This window comes from Betta splendens, chromosome 24 (genome assembly GCF_900634795.4).
Source record: "Betta splendens chromosome 24, fBetSpl5.4, whole genome shotgun sequence".
Taxonomy (NCBI): domain Eukaryota; kingdom Metazoa; phylum Chordata; class Actinopteri; order Anabantiformes; family Osphronemidae; genus Betta; species Betta splendens.
Window position 1 is genome coordinate 8,404,571 of NC_040901.2, and position 13,371 is coordinate 8,417,941.

Here is a 13,371-nt window from a genome sequence, read left to right on the forward strand (position 1 = left end):
TTCACTGCCCCCCCACCCACCCCCCACCCCCCGCTCCTCCTGCTCCTATAAGGCCCTCTAGTCTCATTATTACCTCTGTCTTTTTATTAGGCCCATTAGGGCTCTTAGGAGGCCTGTAATGATGCTAAATGAATAGAGAGTGAAGTGCTGTCTGTTTTAGACCTGGCTCTCAATGACGGCGTCAGGCTTCACTGCCGGCCACTCGGGCTCCTCGTTGTGCTGAAGAGGGATTTGATTACTTATCTGATCTGTACTTGAACTGTACGGCTGCAGAGCTAGAGCAGTTGTGTTTCCTGCAAATATTCCCCAGCACATTGTTCTGTTTGACGACTAATGTTCAGCCTGGTGGTTCTGCGGTTCAGTATGAAGGTGTTGATGTAGGATCAACTGAAATGTAAAATAAATAATAAAGGATTGTAGATAAAAACAACATTTAACTCAATTGATTTTTCTGTAATTTTACAGTCAGTCCTTTTTGTCTTTATAGGACATGTAGTAGGTGATAAGTCTCTCGTGGAGCAGTGGAAGCCTGTGGTTTGCTTTTAGTAGTCAGCCAAGGAGGAAACTACGATTACAGGGACACAGACATTCCCTAGTTTGCTCAATATTGTGTCATGTTTGGTCAAACAGCGGTAAATCAGTAAGGTGAAATATTGATATTTCATCAGGGGGAATCACCCTCCACTGTGACACTTAACTCAGCCACGTCCGGGCGCTGCACCTGAAGCTCTGGGGCGACCCCTGGGGAGCCAGGAAGTCGCTCCATCACTTCAGCAAATTGAGTGTAAAGGGGAAAAAAAACACATGACAGGGAGAAGAAAAGAGTGAGGATGAAAAGGAGGAGGCAGTCGAACCAAACATGTCAGACTACATGTAGTACAAAGAAACAGAGGTTTAATCACCAATGACACTCCTGTGTAAATTCCCTAATTATTTATGAAGCATAAGCTCACAAATTTGGGATGTAAGCTACGGTATGTACATTGTGTGATGCCATAGCGTCGCCTCCCCCAGTCAACGTGTACCGGATGTCCTCCATCAACTGTCTGTTTGTCAGATCCCAGGCTTGGATCGATCCCCCTTTCGCATTTGGTGGACTGATTACAATCTACTAATCAATGACACCCCCAGCTCTCCTTTTCTCTCTGCATCATCCCCCCTCCTCCCCGTCGTTTCTCTATTTGCGTGATAAGGGCCGTCCAAAGGACCTCTTTTAAGTCAACCTGTTCCATTCCCATCCATACGCGCTTGCATTTGAGTAAGCAGAGTGGTGAGTTCAAGGCCCTGGTCAATAGCTCCAATCACCTTCCTATTCACCATAGAGCGCTGAAAGGTATTGTGGCGGTGGAGGCTCTTTCAGGCGTCTGTCTGTGTGATGTGATGTGTGTGAATGTTAGAGGAGACTTTTGAAGGGTCGACCTCCAGATCTGCTACTCAAGGCGCTAAATGGAGCGGAGGATGAATAAGGATAGGTTTTTGTTTTTTACAACCTTACGCCTCCCAGTAATAATGAAATAGTTCCCTCTACGTGAACCACGACACCTTCAGGCCCTGTTCATCCCGATTATTCAACTTGACCTATACAAGGAAAGAAATTAGCTTCATGAGGAGAAAGTGTTGTAAGAATTGGAGTTCTGAGTCGAGTTGTTGTAGTTGTCAACACAATTATTGATGCTGTGTGGTTTTAGAAGGACGGACTGTTGACAGTTGATGCTTGAAGCCGCCCTGACTCATGTTTCAAAGGCCCCCTCGCTTGATTGATTTATATTCTTCTCTTAAGCCTCCACACACAGTGCTCAGCCTCAGTTTCACGTTGGGCTTCTCTGGGGATTGTGCAGCTTTGCATACGCGGCCCACGAACCGCGCGGACGAGCGCCGCCGATAAGTTGATCTTGTGATGTGTCGCGCGCCTGGAAACTCAAAGCGGCCGCGTCTCCCCCCCGTAATCCCGCAGGTTTTTCCACCCTCTCGCTGGCCGACCAGATGAGTCTGCTGCAGAGCGCCTGGATGGAGATCCTGGTGCTGAGCATCGTGTTCCGCTCGCTGCCCTGCGAGGACGAGATCGTGTACGCCGAGGACTACGTGGTGGACGAGGAGCAGGCGAGGGTCTCGGGCCTCCTGGACCTGCACGTCGCCATCCTGCCGCTGGTCCGACGCTACAAGAAGCTGCGCATGGAGAAGGAGGAGTTCGTCACGCTCAAAGCCATTGCTCTCTCCAACTCAGGTATACGAATATCACCTGTTTAAACTTTAGTTAAGATTCCAAACACGCCTGGATGCTTCCTTCTGGCCACATCTCCTTTACTACCCTCCACAAAAGCCAAGGTGCCGCGGGCTTGAAGGGAAGGAGCATCTGTATGTTAAATCTCAAATAAATCGAGATAGTTGGCGTTTAATTAAAGCAAACAAAGAAATGAAGGGAAAAATGTCAAGCGATTGTCTCTATCTCACGGGCCGATCGCGCCCGCAATGAAGGCCGCCTGATAAGCGAGGACGAAAAGGTCAAGAGACGGGTCGTTTACGGCGGCGTGCCTTCTATCGCGCCGCCATCTTTATTTTAATTTCGTGCACACACGTGTGTGTTTGTGTGCAGCTGTCACGTCGCGCCACCGCTTCCCTCCATCTCCATAACAGTAGCTGCCAGCGCGCCGCAGCCGAGGGAGATATATTTAGCATTTCATTAGGAAAACAGGGACTGTCAATAAAATGTGTTAAGTGGAGTGGAATGAGCGTCGGGGAGCGACGGGCCTCGTTTGTTCCAGTGTGAAGATGCTGCGCCCGTATCGACAGTTTGCTTTTCATGAGGCCCGGCCTGTCCCTCACTAATCAATGCCTGTTAGGAGTCTTTTCTCCTGCCTGACTGAAAAATGAAAAATGCTGAGCCCAGAGCTTTAGTCTTGTGATGACAAACTCTCCACGGGAGAGTGGAGAGAGGGCAGGATGAATGGGGATGACGGGAGTGAGGGGGGGGGGGGGGGGGGGTCGATGGAAAGGTAGGGGATAAGAGTGAGAGAAGGAGCCAGGGGTTGAGCGCCGGGCTCAGGAGGAGCGGGAGGGCAACTTCGGCTCGTTTGAACGCGGTCTCGGAGAGCTGGGGCTCCAGGGGGCCGGTGGGTGTGACAGCTGTGGAAATTCATGGCCATTGATTTTGTAATTAGCGGAGTATCGACGGGATTGACGCCAGGCTGCTGACGGATTACATGGAAATTGCTTCTTCAGAGTTAGTTTTGCATTCCAGCCCTGACCTCCTTCAACACACACACACACACATGAAAACACGCCGCTGTCCCCGCACCATCACACACACTGACACACATTTGGAAATGTTATTTTGCCTCTCGCCGTCCTCTCGATCACACACACACACACACACACACACACACACACACACACACACACACACACACACACACACACACACACACACACACACACGCATGCTCACGCCAAACGAGGATCAGATCCGTATTAACATGAAGGTTTCAAATGAAGACTGCTGGAACACATGTGCGGTCCACATAGCCTAGTTAATTTCCCAAGATAGAAACGTAATTTACACAGAAGGCGACTGGTAAAAGAGACTTAATCAGTCAGTTAGGAACATAATTAGCCTTGTACTTTCCTTTTTTCTGCCTCATTTACATGTTCATACACGGTTTTACTTCGCTCCTCAACTTTCATGACACATAGCGGAGCTGATCTAATTCACTCACGCTCCTCCGTCAGCAGCCGGGAGCCTGTTAGATGCACTACGATAAATTATTTATAGTCAAATGAATTCGATTTTGTTGTGCTAAACTGTATCTGTCACTTGATGAATTGTGTGTATGATTCCGGCGCTGATGAGGCCTGACATCAGTCTCTGCAGAGGCGCCGCGCGTCCACTGAATCGCGTTCTCGTCCTTCGGAGGACAGGCCTGTTTTTCCCCAACTTGTAGACTTCTACGCAGAGAGCAGTTTTTAATAAGCCTCAACTGGTTTTATTTTAGAGCCTATACATAAGGGGGCCAACTGCTCTTTCTTATGGAAATGAAGGCCATCTGCTGCCATCATTCAGCTGAACGATATCCTAGTAATGCAGCCATCTGAATTCATTAGCAGGGGGGATGTATGTGGTCCCTGATACCAAAAGAAATGAATCTTTTTCTTGTCCCCCTGTATATTTATACAGGCCTACAGTAGCTCTCCCTCTTTCTCCCTAGAGTCCTGGACACACATAGGCATTTATTTAAGGAGCGTCATTAACCACCAACAAGAGAAAACCTCTCTGCAAAATTGCATATTTGCAGAGGCAAGATGCAGAATTTAAAGGCAAAAACTCCTTTTCAGTTCTAACATTTTCCTTTTTACTGATATTTATATATATATATTTCTTCTTCTGCAGACTCCATGCACATAGAGAACATTGAGGCCGTCCAAAGGCTCCAGGACTCTCTCCACGAGGCCCTGCAGGACTTTGAGGGCTCCCAGCACCCCGAGGACCCCCGGCGGGCGGGCAAGCTGCTAATGACCCTGCCTCTGCTCCGTCAGACCGCCACCAAGGCTGTCCAGCACTTCTACAGCATCAAAATGCAGGGCAAAGTCCCCATGCACAAACTATTCCTGGAGATGTTGGAGGCCAAGGCTTGACATCTGGGCCAGATGTTTGACAGACAGCTGCATCACCCAATGCATGGAGAGGGAGGAAAAAAAACCAAGGCGATGTGCCAAGTGACAATGAAAGGATGAAGACTGGACTGCTACGTCCCAACACTTGTAAATGGTAATTAACATAAAAGGGAACAGGACTTGAAACGGATTTAAAGGGATGAATATCAACCTGAATCATGTGGGATCACGCTAATGTAAATAAAGATGCTGTGTACAGAAATCAGGCAACGGCGGTCTTGTTATAACCAGAGGCCCGTTGCTCTATATCACCTAAAGCTTCTGTGAATTTGTTTCTTATTTTATTTTCATCTCACAATGGAAGTGTGTTAGTCTAAATGTCCTAACGAGCTGTACGGCTATGTAGCCACATTCTGTGTTCTTCTGTCTTCCATTCATTTTTTCTAATCTCAGTTGTTGAAGCAATAGTCTGTAACTGGTCTACATATATTACGTGTACTGTATATTGTGTGAAATTGCACTGGGCTGGGCGGGGATCGTTAGACATATTCTTCTATTTGTCATCAGGGACAGCTGGACCCACTGCGGGCGCGGAAGCTTCCCCATTTCCTCGTGATATATTTACCTCGTGGTAGCCGTGGTCGACTTGGTGCTCACGGAAGGACGGCGGTTGGCCAGTCATCCCAGTTCACAAAGAGTTTGCACTAAGCATCCCTGTAGCGTGGCAATAAGACGGGCTGGTGCTGGCGAGCTCCATCTGGTAGCGCTGAGTTATTGATCGTACGACCCAAAACCCCCCCCTCACTCCACACGTCTCTGGCAACTCAGCATACTGTGAACCAGACAGCTACAGGATATTGTTTTTAATGTGTATAACTCCACAGACATGTAAATACAGATACTCTGTGCAGTCTAATGCAATCTAATGAGGGGCTGAGGCTGTAGGAGATTACATTATACTGTACAGCTTCACCTTCTCTTGTGTTGCTCAAGCAAGTGTCACTATATTGATCATAGCTCCAGAATTAATCCTAGTGTCCTCAGTTGTATGTAGGAGTCTTCATCAGGTTCACACTGATGATCAGTTGAATATACCGTCTCCTACTTTATGCCAGTTGCCAAAAGTGAAGTTTTCCAGCTTCCACCTCATCCGTGGATGAACGCAGGGTAGCAGCCGGGGCTCGTCAGGCGGAGCCGGTGGTCCCCCTCCACCTCCAGCTCCTCCTCCTCAGAATGACCCCACCGCCAAGTTGCTCCTTTGTGCCACTCCCTTGTAAATAGCTTTGGGTGGAGCGTCCACCACGACTCAATGTACAAAACCTGGGAAAGAAGTGTCAGCGCTGAAACCTGACGCGTGTTCAATTCTCCCCCTGATGCTCTGCGATGCGGCAAGATCTACCAAAACAATGCACTAAGTTTCAGACGAGGATGGGCTCCTTTTTTTTAACTGTTAAATGAATATCATGGGTTTAATACTTAATATATTGACACTTGTGTTTCTGAGGATACTTTGAATTACTGTACACTGAACTGCAGCAGCGTTGGTAGCTGGCCTTCAGCGATGGTGCTCCTCATTTGGCACCATTTAGACACTTCTCCACACACAGGCTCTCTGACTTACTGAGGCGCACAGGTTCAAATAATCTCTCTATATATTCCAGAAGTAATAGTAGACTTTTAGAGCGCTACATCTATCTATACGCCGGTTGCCAAATTATTCGGGGAGAGCAATCAGAATAATGTGACACAGTTATCAGCATATTTCTTCCTGCCCTGATGACCTGAGCAGGTTGGATATATAATATATATATATATGACTATAAGCTCTTAGGATTTTAGCGAGACAAAGGACCCTTTAAAGCAGTTCTGTCCATTAGTGCCATTAGCTTCTGCCCAAACAGGACGAGCATACGAAGCCAAGCGACCAGTAACTACCGATGATCCCCAAAGGAACAGATGCTATCGATTCACCGTGATGTAACGCATAGATAATTAGAAACCCCATACAGTAGAGAATCCAATTCCCACAATGCACTTCTTCAAATGTGTAACAGCCGATCTGTCTGTTGAAGTCAGGGGTGTATCACCTTGGTACAGTAGCAAACCAAAGCTTATGGAACATATTCGCAGCATAATATTAACAGTAATGACTTCCATTTATTTTGTCTTCCAACGTACAACTGCTAAATGTGACGACACCTTGTGATGTGTTGAAGGCCAAAAGCTGCACCACGTGGCTCCTCTGTGCACTTTGAAGGCCGATGGCGGCGGACTGTTCCTCCCGAACCGACGCAGGAAAATAATAAGGAAAACGCGAGATTTATTTTCAGTGTTCTAAAAGAGTTCCACCACGTCCAATTAATCCTAATTGTCTCCGAAGCTGAAATTCTCAACAGAAACGGAGCAATTAAATTCCTGCTTTGGTTCCACCTTGGGGACGAGCGACGTTTTATTTCGGCTGACGGCGGGGAGCGTTCGTCTGAACCTCCACAAAGGCGATTTCACGGGTGTCTGTAATAGTTTCATAACAGTGATCACTGGGCTATGCAAGGCAAATATGGCCACCTCTGTTCCCTGTGTTGTAGAGCATCAGACTGACATTTAGCTCTGCTTGGTTTACAGTGTGGACTTACTGTACAGTGCTGTACACTGCAAACGTGTTGTGCATATTTCACTATACTGTATCTGCTGTGCATTGAAATGACTAATTTGGCCGTTTTCATTTGTTGGATTGTGTTGGAGCAACTTCAACACGAATTCAGAGGCCGCCTGATGGGGTGTTCTCTTATTTGTGTTTTGTTTTCTGAGTCTCCGTGTCGTTCCGTCATCAGCACAGCAGGTCGTGTAGTGAGTGAAAGCGTCTAGACCCGATACCTCAATTCATATTTTGAAAATTACACTAGCTTTGGAAGCGGGCCATGGAGCTCCTCCTGGGAATCAGTGGCACAGAAATAAAGTGACATCACTGACTGGGTATTAAAAAAATGGAGATGAACCTGCTGCAACTGGGGAGCACATTCCTCCGAGGAGAAAGCTGCTTATTCGCTGTTCCATTTGCGGACTTCTCTTCTCTCCGTGCACTCTGCGATGACGAGATTTACATAAAACATGGAGGAACCTCCCTGGCCATTGTGGTCCACCGTGTATAAAGGACCCCTCTAAGTGTGTGCACCATAGACGTGATTACCCGAGAGACTTGCTCCCTTCAAAAGCAATATTGTAGCAGTTGTAATGTATGAATCAAGGGGAGTTTGGGTTTATTTTAATTATGGAGTAACTGTGCGCACTCAGTCCTGAGAAAGCAAAAAGCCAACCACAGCTGGGTGTTCGTGAACAGTACTACGTGGCATCTCCTTGTGTTCTGTTTGTTGTGTTCATGCCGACTGTACCCATAAATGTAAATAGGTGCTTTTTTTGGAGTGAAACAGATCTAACGCTGCACTGAATGTACAGTGACAATAAAATCACATGGTTTATGTAATTGCTGCGCGTAATTGTTATTGGGGAATAAGTGTAAAACGTGCTGACAAGTAAATATAGTGACTCATGGGTTCATTTGAGCCACAAATGATTTTCTGAACTATCCTTTAAAGGCGTTTGTAACTAGAAGATCCAGATGTTTTGGGGGTCACCTGAACCACAGCATCGGTTCAATAAACTCCCAACAGGATTCGGACCAGAGCTCTGGTAATCTCCTGAACGCAGGACCGCCTTTACATTTGTTGAGCTAATAGCTGCCTGCACTGCAGCAGCGCGTACAGGAGCAAGACGGAGCCTCGGGGTGTAACGGCATCCTCCCGCCCAGACGTCGCTTGGTTAGCTGTCTGCGCCGCGTCCCGTCTGACCTTGTGGTGGTTAAAACACTGGCTGAATGCACATCTAACACACTCGTTTCCTTTGTGGTGCAATCCTGTGGAAGTCATTCCATTTACTGGGCTTTCAACTTCAGCCAATATGTGGGTGTGGGGGGGGGGGGGGGGGGGGGGGGGGTGCCTTTGTTTAATCAGCCAGCCACAAATCATTCCCCTAAACAAAATCAAGTATGATGTCCAGTGGAAAAAAACCCTCAACAGAAGACTGAATTAAATAAATAGATGGGCTTGTCACTTCTTTATTTTTATTTATTCTCTTGGCGCAGCTTTGGCCGCCACTTCATATTATTGCCTCAAGTAACAACTGTGTATTAACTTGTAGGCCGTTCGGAGTATTAGTATTATCAGCATTTAGTGAGCGTGTAGTCGTTACGCTCTGACAGCGAAGGACTTCAAGCTGTTAAGAAGTGAATTGATCGCCTCAGCTCTGGCGTTTTAGTTTGGTGGAGGAGCCGGGGCACGGCCCGCTGTCCTCAGACTGACTTTCCACCTGCCTCTGCTTAGGCATGGACGTGTGTGTGTGTGTGTGTGTGTGTGTGTGTGTGTGTGTGTGTGTGTGTGTGTGTGTGTGTGTGTGTGTGTATGCACGTGCCCGATTATTCAGCAGCTGAGGTGAGAGTCCACTGAGAATAGGCTGTAAAGTGTCAGTCACGCTTATCCCGAGTGCTGTTCTGTTAGACAATACAACTGGGTGAGAGTAAGTGAAGGGGATAGGAAACCATCAATATGCTCCCTGTGTAAATTGAAGAAGGTCATGATTTATGGCTCCTGGGTTCATCATACACACATGCTGAATTTACGCTTTTTTTTCTCTCCTCGTCTGGCTCAAGGACGGGAAAGGGTGCCTTTCTGAGCGCTCGTCCCCACCGTCGTGCAGCCGGCGGCCGCTTTGTGACGGACAGCGGGCCGCGCTCCTTTCAAAATGAATGGAGCGCCATCTATAGGCGGTGCCGGGTCGCTCAGTGACCTCCCGCGGCGGGGAGAGGGGCCCGGCTACCTGAAAATAGTCCTCCTCCAGCTGCCTCCTTGCTCCTCTCACCACCTCATCAGTCACGCCCGTCTCTCGGCCTCCTCCTCCGCCGAGGCCCCGACGCCGAGGGGGCAGCTGTGGGCTTTCGCCGAGGCCTCGCAGCAGCTGCAGAGCCCCGCATGGCGCCGCATCTGTTCGAGCCTCGCAGCGAAGCGGGCCGGGTCCCGGCTACGGTGCGGCGCCGTCCGCTCTGGTCGCAGCCTATTAACCGGCGAGCAGATGGGAACGAAGCGGCCGCGCGTCGGCCCCGAAAACAGACGCGCGAACGTCAGGCTGTTCAAAATGGGACAGTTTAAATAAGGCCACATGAGGGAAATCAGGACTGAGCTGTGGAATTACTGGAGGTGGCGCGATGAACACTATGAAGTCTTCCCCTGAATCTGTATTATTTACATGGATGATTTATTATGTCTGGGCGCCTCTGATGCTGTTACTTTGCCTTTGCAGGGAGCCAGACGTAACAAATGGAGCGCTCATTAGCATTTGACCTCTACATTATGCTTTGTTTACCTGCCTCTCCTCACCTCTATATCTCCTCAGACAAAATCAGGGCTCGCACAGAAGGCTCGGAGTGTGACACAGTTTTGTTACTGGGCGGTAGAGGTAAGTACCGCATTTGCATTGCAAGATTTCTCAAAGTTGAGCGTGCAGAAACAGCGGCGGGGGAGCGGCGCTGGGCTCCTGGGGGACAGCGGCGCTCCCTGACGCTGCCTTCCAGGCTGCGGAGCCTTGACAGCGGCTGAAATCCCAGGAGGTGGGAAAAGAAGGAGGAAGAGGCACGAACAAAGTTCCACTAAGGCATCACTGGCAAATCCTGCGTGAGGGGGAAACGCGCTTGTGTTTGGTTTGGAAGGTGTTCATCACTAATTGCTTACGGGCATAAATGCCATGAATGACTTAACATTAGATTAGATGTATAGAAATGACAGTGATCAGGTTTCTCTTTGGTTATCTGAGTAATATATAAGACTTCAGGTTTCTGTACGTGGCTCAAAACAAATGCTAAAATGATTTCCTGTGCCTGTTCAACATTCAGCAAACTGCTGCTAACGAATTAAACGAAAAAATGAAATAAATAGCTGGAAAAACTAAAGGAAAAAATAATTACTATTGCAATGATACGCTCTGTGCAATACTGACATTTCCATGTTTCATGGGCAAAGAGGTCACGGGCACAGTTTGTATGAAGAGAATCCTGAGCAACAAGTAACTGCAAACGCACACACACGCACACACTTCCTGTTAACAGACCGGGGGGTGTGGCAGGTATCTGTGTGTGCTGTAGTTAATTGCACAACGGGAAAGTGTTCTCTAATTTATTTCCCGCCTGTCCATACAAGAGTGATCATGAAGCCCCGTTCATTTCACAGAACACAATTTTCATATTTAATGAGCATGACTCCAATACAATTACAGTAATTAGTCAAATCTCACTCACGGCCAATGGAGCTCGCCACCATTATTAGTGGATCTTATTAATGATGTTGCACATGTGGCGCTCGCAGGGTAATTGAGGGCATGTGTGGGTATGGGAACGGGGATGCTGGGGATTGGGAAGCAGAGGTGGTGTCACTCTGTTTTCTGTCTATATCGGGCCTCCGGTTAAACAGAGGTTTGCTTGATATTCACTCTGAGCAGTGATAGACACCATCGGCTGCAGTGGACGGTGATCCAGTTCTCAACATACAGTATAGCAAGTGAACATTCTGTCTGCTACAGACACTCATGATGCCGCGTCTTCTGTTGTTTCACGTCCTATAAACCCGTTAGTGTTGATGTTTACGCTGCAGCGCTAGCTTTAATCAGACACTAGTGACTTAACAGCCTTTTATCCAATTAAGGTCAGTGTCCTCGTCGAAGTTAATGAGTGTGACGCCACAACAGAAAACCCTCCATTAACGCCACATAATTAGCGGAACACAGTGGAATTAGACGGCAGCCACGACGCTACTTTGGTGTTTTTATAATTAAACACTGGAAAAGACAACAATTAAGCCACATCTTAAAAACTAAGCCCCCTTCATGCAGGGAGGACGCGTATTGTTCGCGGGGAGGCTCCCGAGACGAGGGGCCTGCTGTCGTGTGAAGTTGGAGCCTCAGCTGAAAGACGCCGGCGGATGAGAGGGACGGGGTCGCGGCAGCGTGCAGGTGAGGGGGCGTGAGCGTTAGCTCAGCCGGCAGCAGGAAGCGGGGAGCGTTTACTTGGAGCGGGTCTGGAGCCCAGATTAGGGTTCCATATGGTGCGGCGCTGGTGCCATCGCAGCACACGACGAGCGAACGTGCTCCTTGTCTCACGCTGAAGAGCATTTCCTCCGTTCTAAACATAATTAGGTGCATTAGGTGCATTGTGGTTTACATCAGAATCAGTGTTGTTGCAGCAATATGCGTCTTTAATTTCAGATCTAATTTGTATAATTGTATCTAATTTCATCAACTGCCATTGAGCAACTTTAGTCTATTCTAAAATCAGAGACTCCTGATTCTCCTGTGGGTGATGTTGGTTGATGATCACCCAGTGAGACTGTCGCTGGTAGAATTTGCAGTGGAGAATGAACCGATGTTAGAATTGTATGGTATTGTAACCGATTGCATCAGATCTGATTAGAAAAGAGGTTTTATTTAAACACAACAACGAATGAAATGAGCAGTGGAAGTGGCCAGAGTCGGGAATCTTAATGCTCCTAATATGATTTGCTGCTGCTGCTTCATGAGGCTTCTTGTGCTGCCCCCTAGAGGCCATATTTATAATTTTATCAGATTGAGATCATTTTGATAAATAGTACTCGACACCCTGAAGCCGAGCCCGTGCTGGTGCTGAGGGGTTGTTGAGTCCGAACCGACCCGTTTTTCTCCCTGCGACCCACAGTTATTAGTGATGGGCTAATGTGACGTTAATGGCTTTTACTTTTTCACTCCATTAAGAGGCCGCTGTGCTTCAGGAGCCAGGCCGCCTGGTTTATCGGCGCCTCCCGGCAGCGGCGTTGCTAATGGGCCGAAGCGCGTGGCTGTAAAACGGACGGCGACCACGAGCGGCGCCCGTCGCTGGACCGCGAGGCTGCGGGTTCGCGGCACCTGTCATAAGGTCACGACAGGCCAAAAATCTCAACCTGTCGACCTCAAGGAGCCCAGGACCATTTGCTCACAGCATCTGAATCTTTTCTTAAAGAACATTGCCAAGTCTTCATTCAAATTATTGGCAGGTATTGACTAAATGCTCAAAATAAGGCCTCTGAATCGAGCAGTAAAGCCAAGAGCAGGGTCAAATGCTAAATAAGGAGAACGTGGCACCAGAGGCACCCAGGGGAAGCCTTCCCCTCCGTGTCCTCACTCCCTTCCTCCTCTGTCCTTCTCTCCCACCCACCCTCACGCCAAACCTCGGTGACCTAGGCCAAGATCAATAGCGCAGTTTAAAGAGGATGGACTGTGTAAATAGAGACGATGGATCCTGCCAATGAGGATACCTTGACCACTGATGGCCTCTGACTGGTGCGGGAGCTTTTGATCAAGTCCAACATTGATGGCCGTCGATACATTTGGCACAGAGAGGTTTGAAATAAAGACCTCTGCTGCTTAAACGCTTAAATCATATTAGAGGGGGGTTGTTAGAAAGCACATATTGTGCTGTACTTTTGAAAACTTAGCTCTCACCTCTGATCCATTTTTTCTTTGTGCAACAACGTATCTTAAAAGGTCCATTAATATGTCAGCTGTATAGTTTTGCATCTACAAACAATTGATAATGCCGAACCCATACAGGTATCGAGTGAATGGAGCCCCACATCCCTGCAGCATAAATATGAGCTTTATAAGATTTATATGTTTTTTGAATGTGGAGAGGAACCTATTTTACACTTTTGTATA

The 13,371-nt window shown here is 47.9% G+C and overlaps 1 protein-coding gene across 2 annotated transcripts in view; it reads left to right on the forward strand.

The window, feature by feature from the left end:
- LOC114849832 (steroid hormone receptor ERR2-like) overlaps positions 1 to 8,089 on the forward strand; it is a 41,104-nt gene extending 33,015 nt beyond the window's left edge. For both annotated transcript variants that reach the window (XM_041069579.2, XM_029141576.3), the window contains exons 6-7: positions 1,955 to 2,224; positions 4,385 to 8,089. In XM_041069579.2, coding sequence (XP_040925513.1) covers positions 1,955 to 2,224; positions 4,385 to 4,629 — 515 coding nt within the window. In that variant the 3' untranslated portion in view covers positions 4,630 to 8,089. The remainder of the gene's footprint in view (positions 1 to 1,954; positions 2,225 to 4,384) is intronic.
- Positions 8,090 to 13,371: the final 5,282 nt, after the last annotated feature.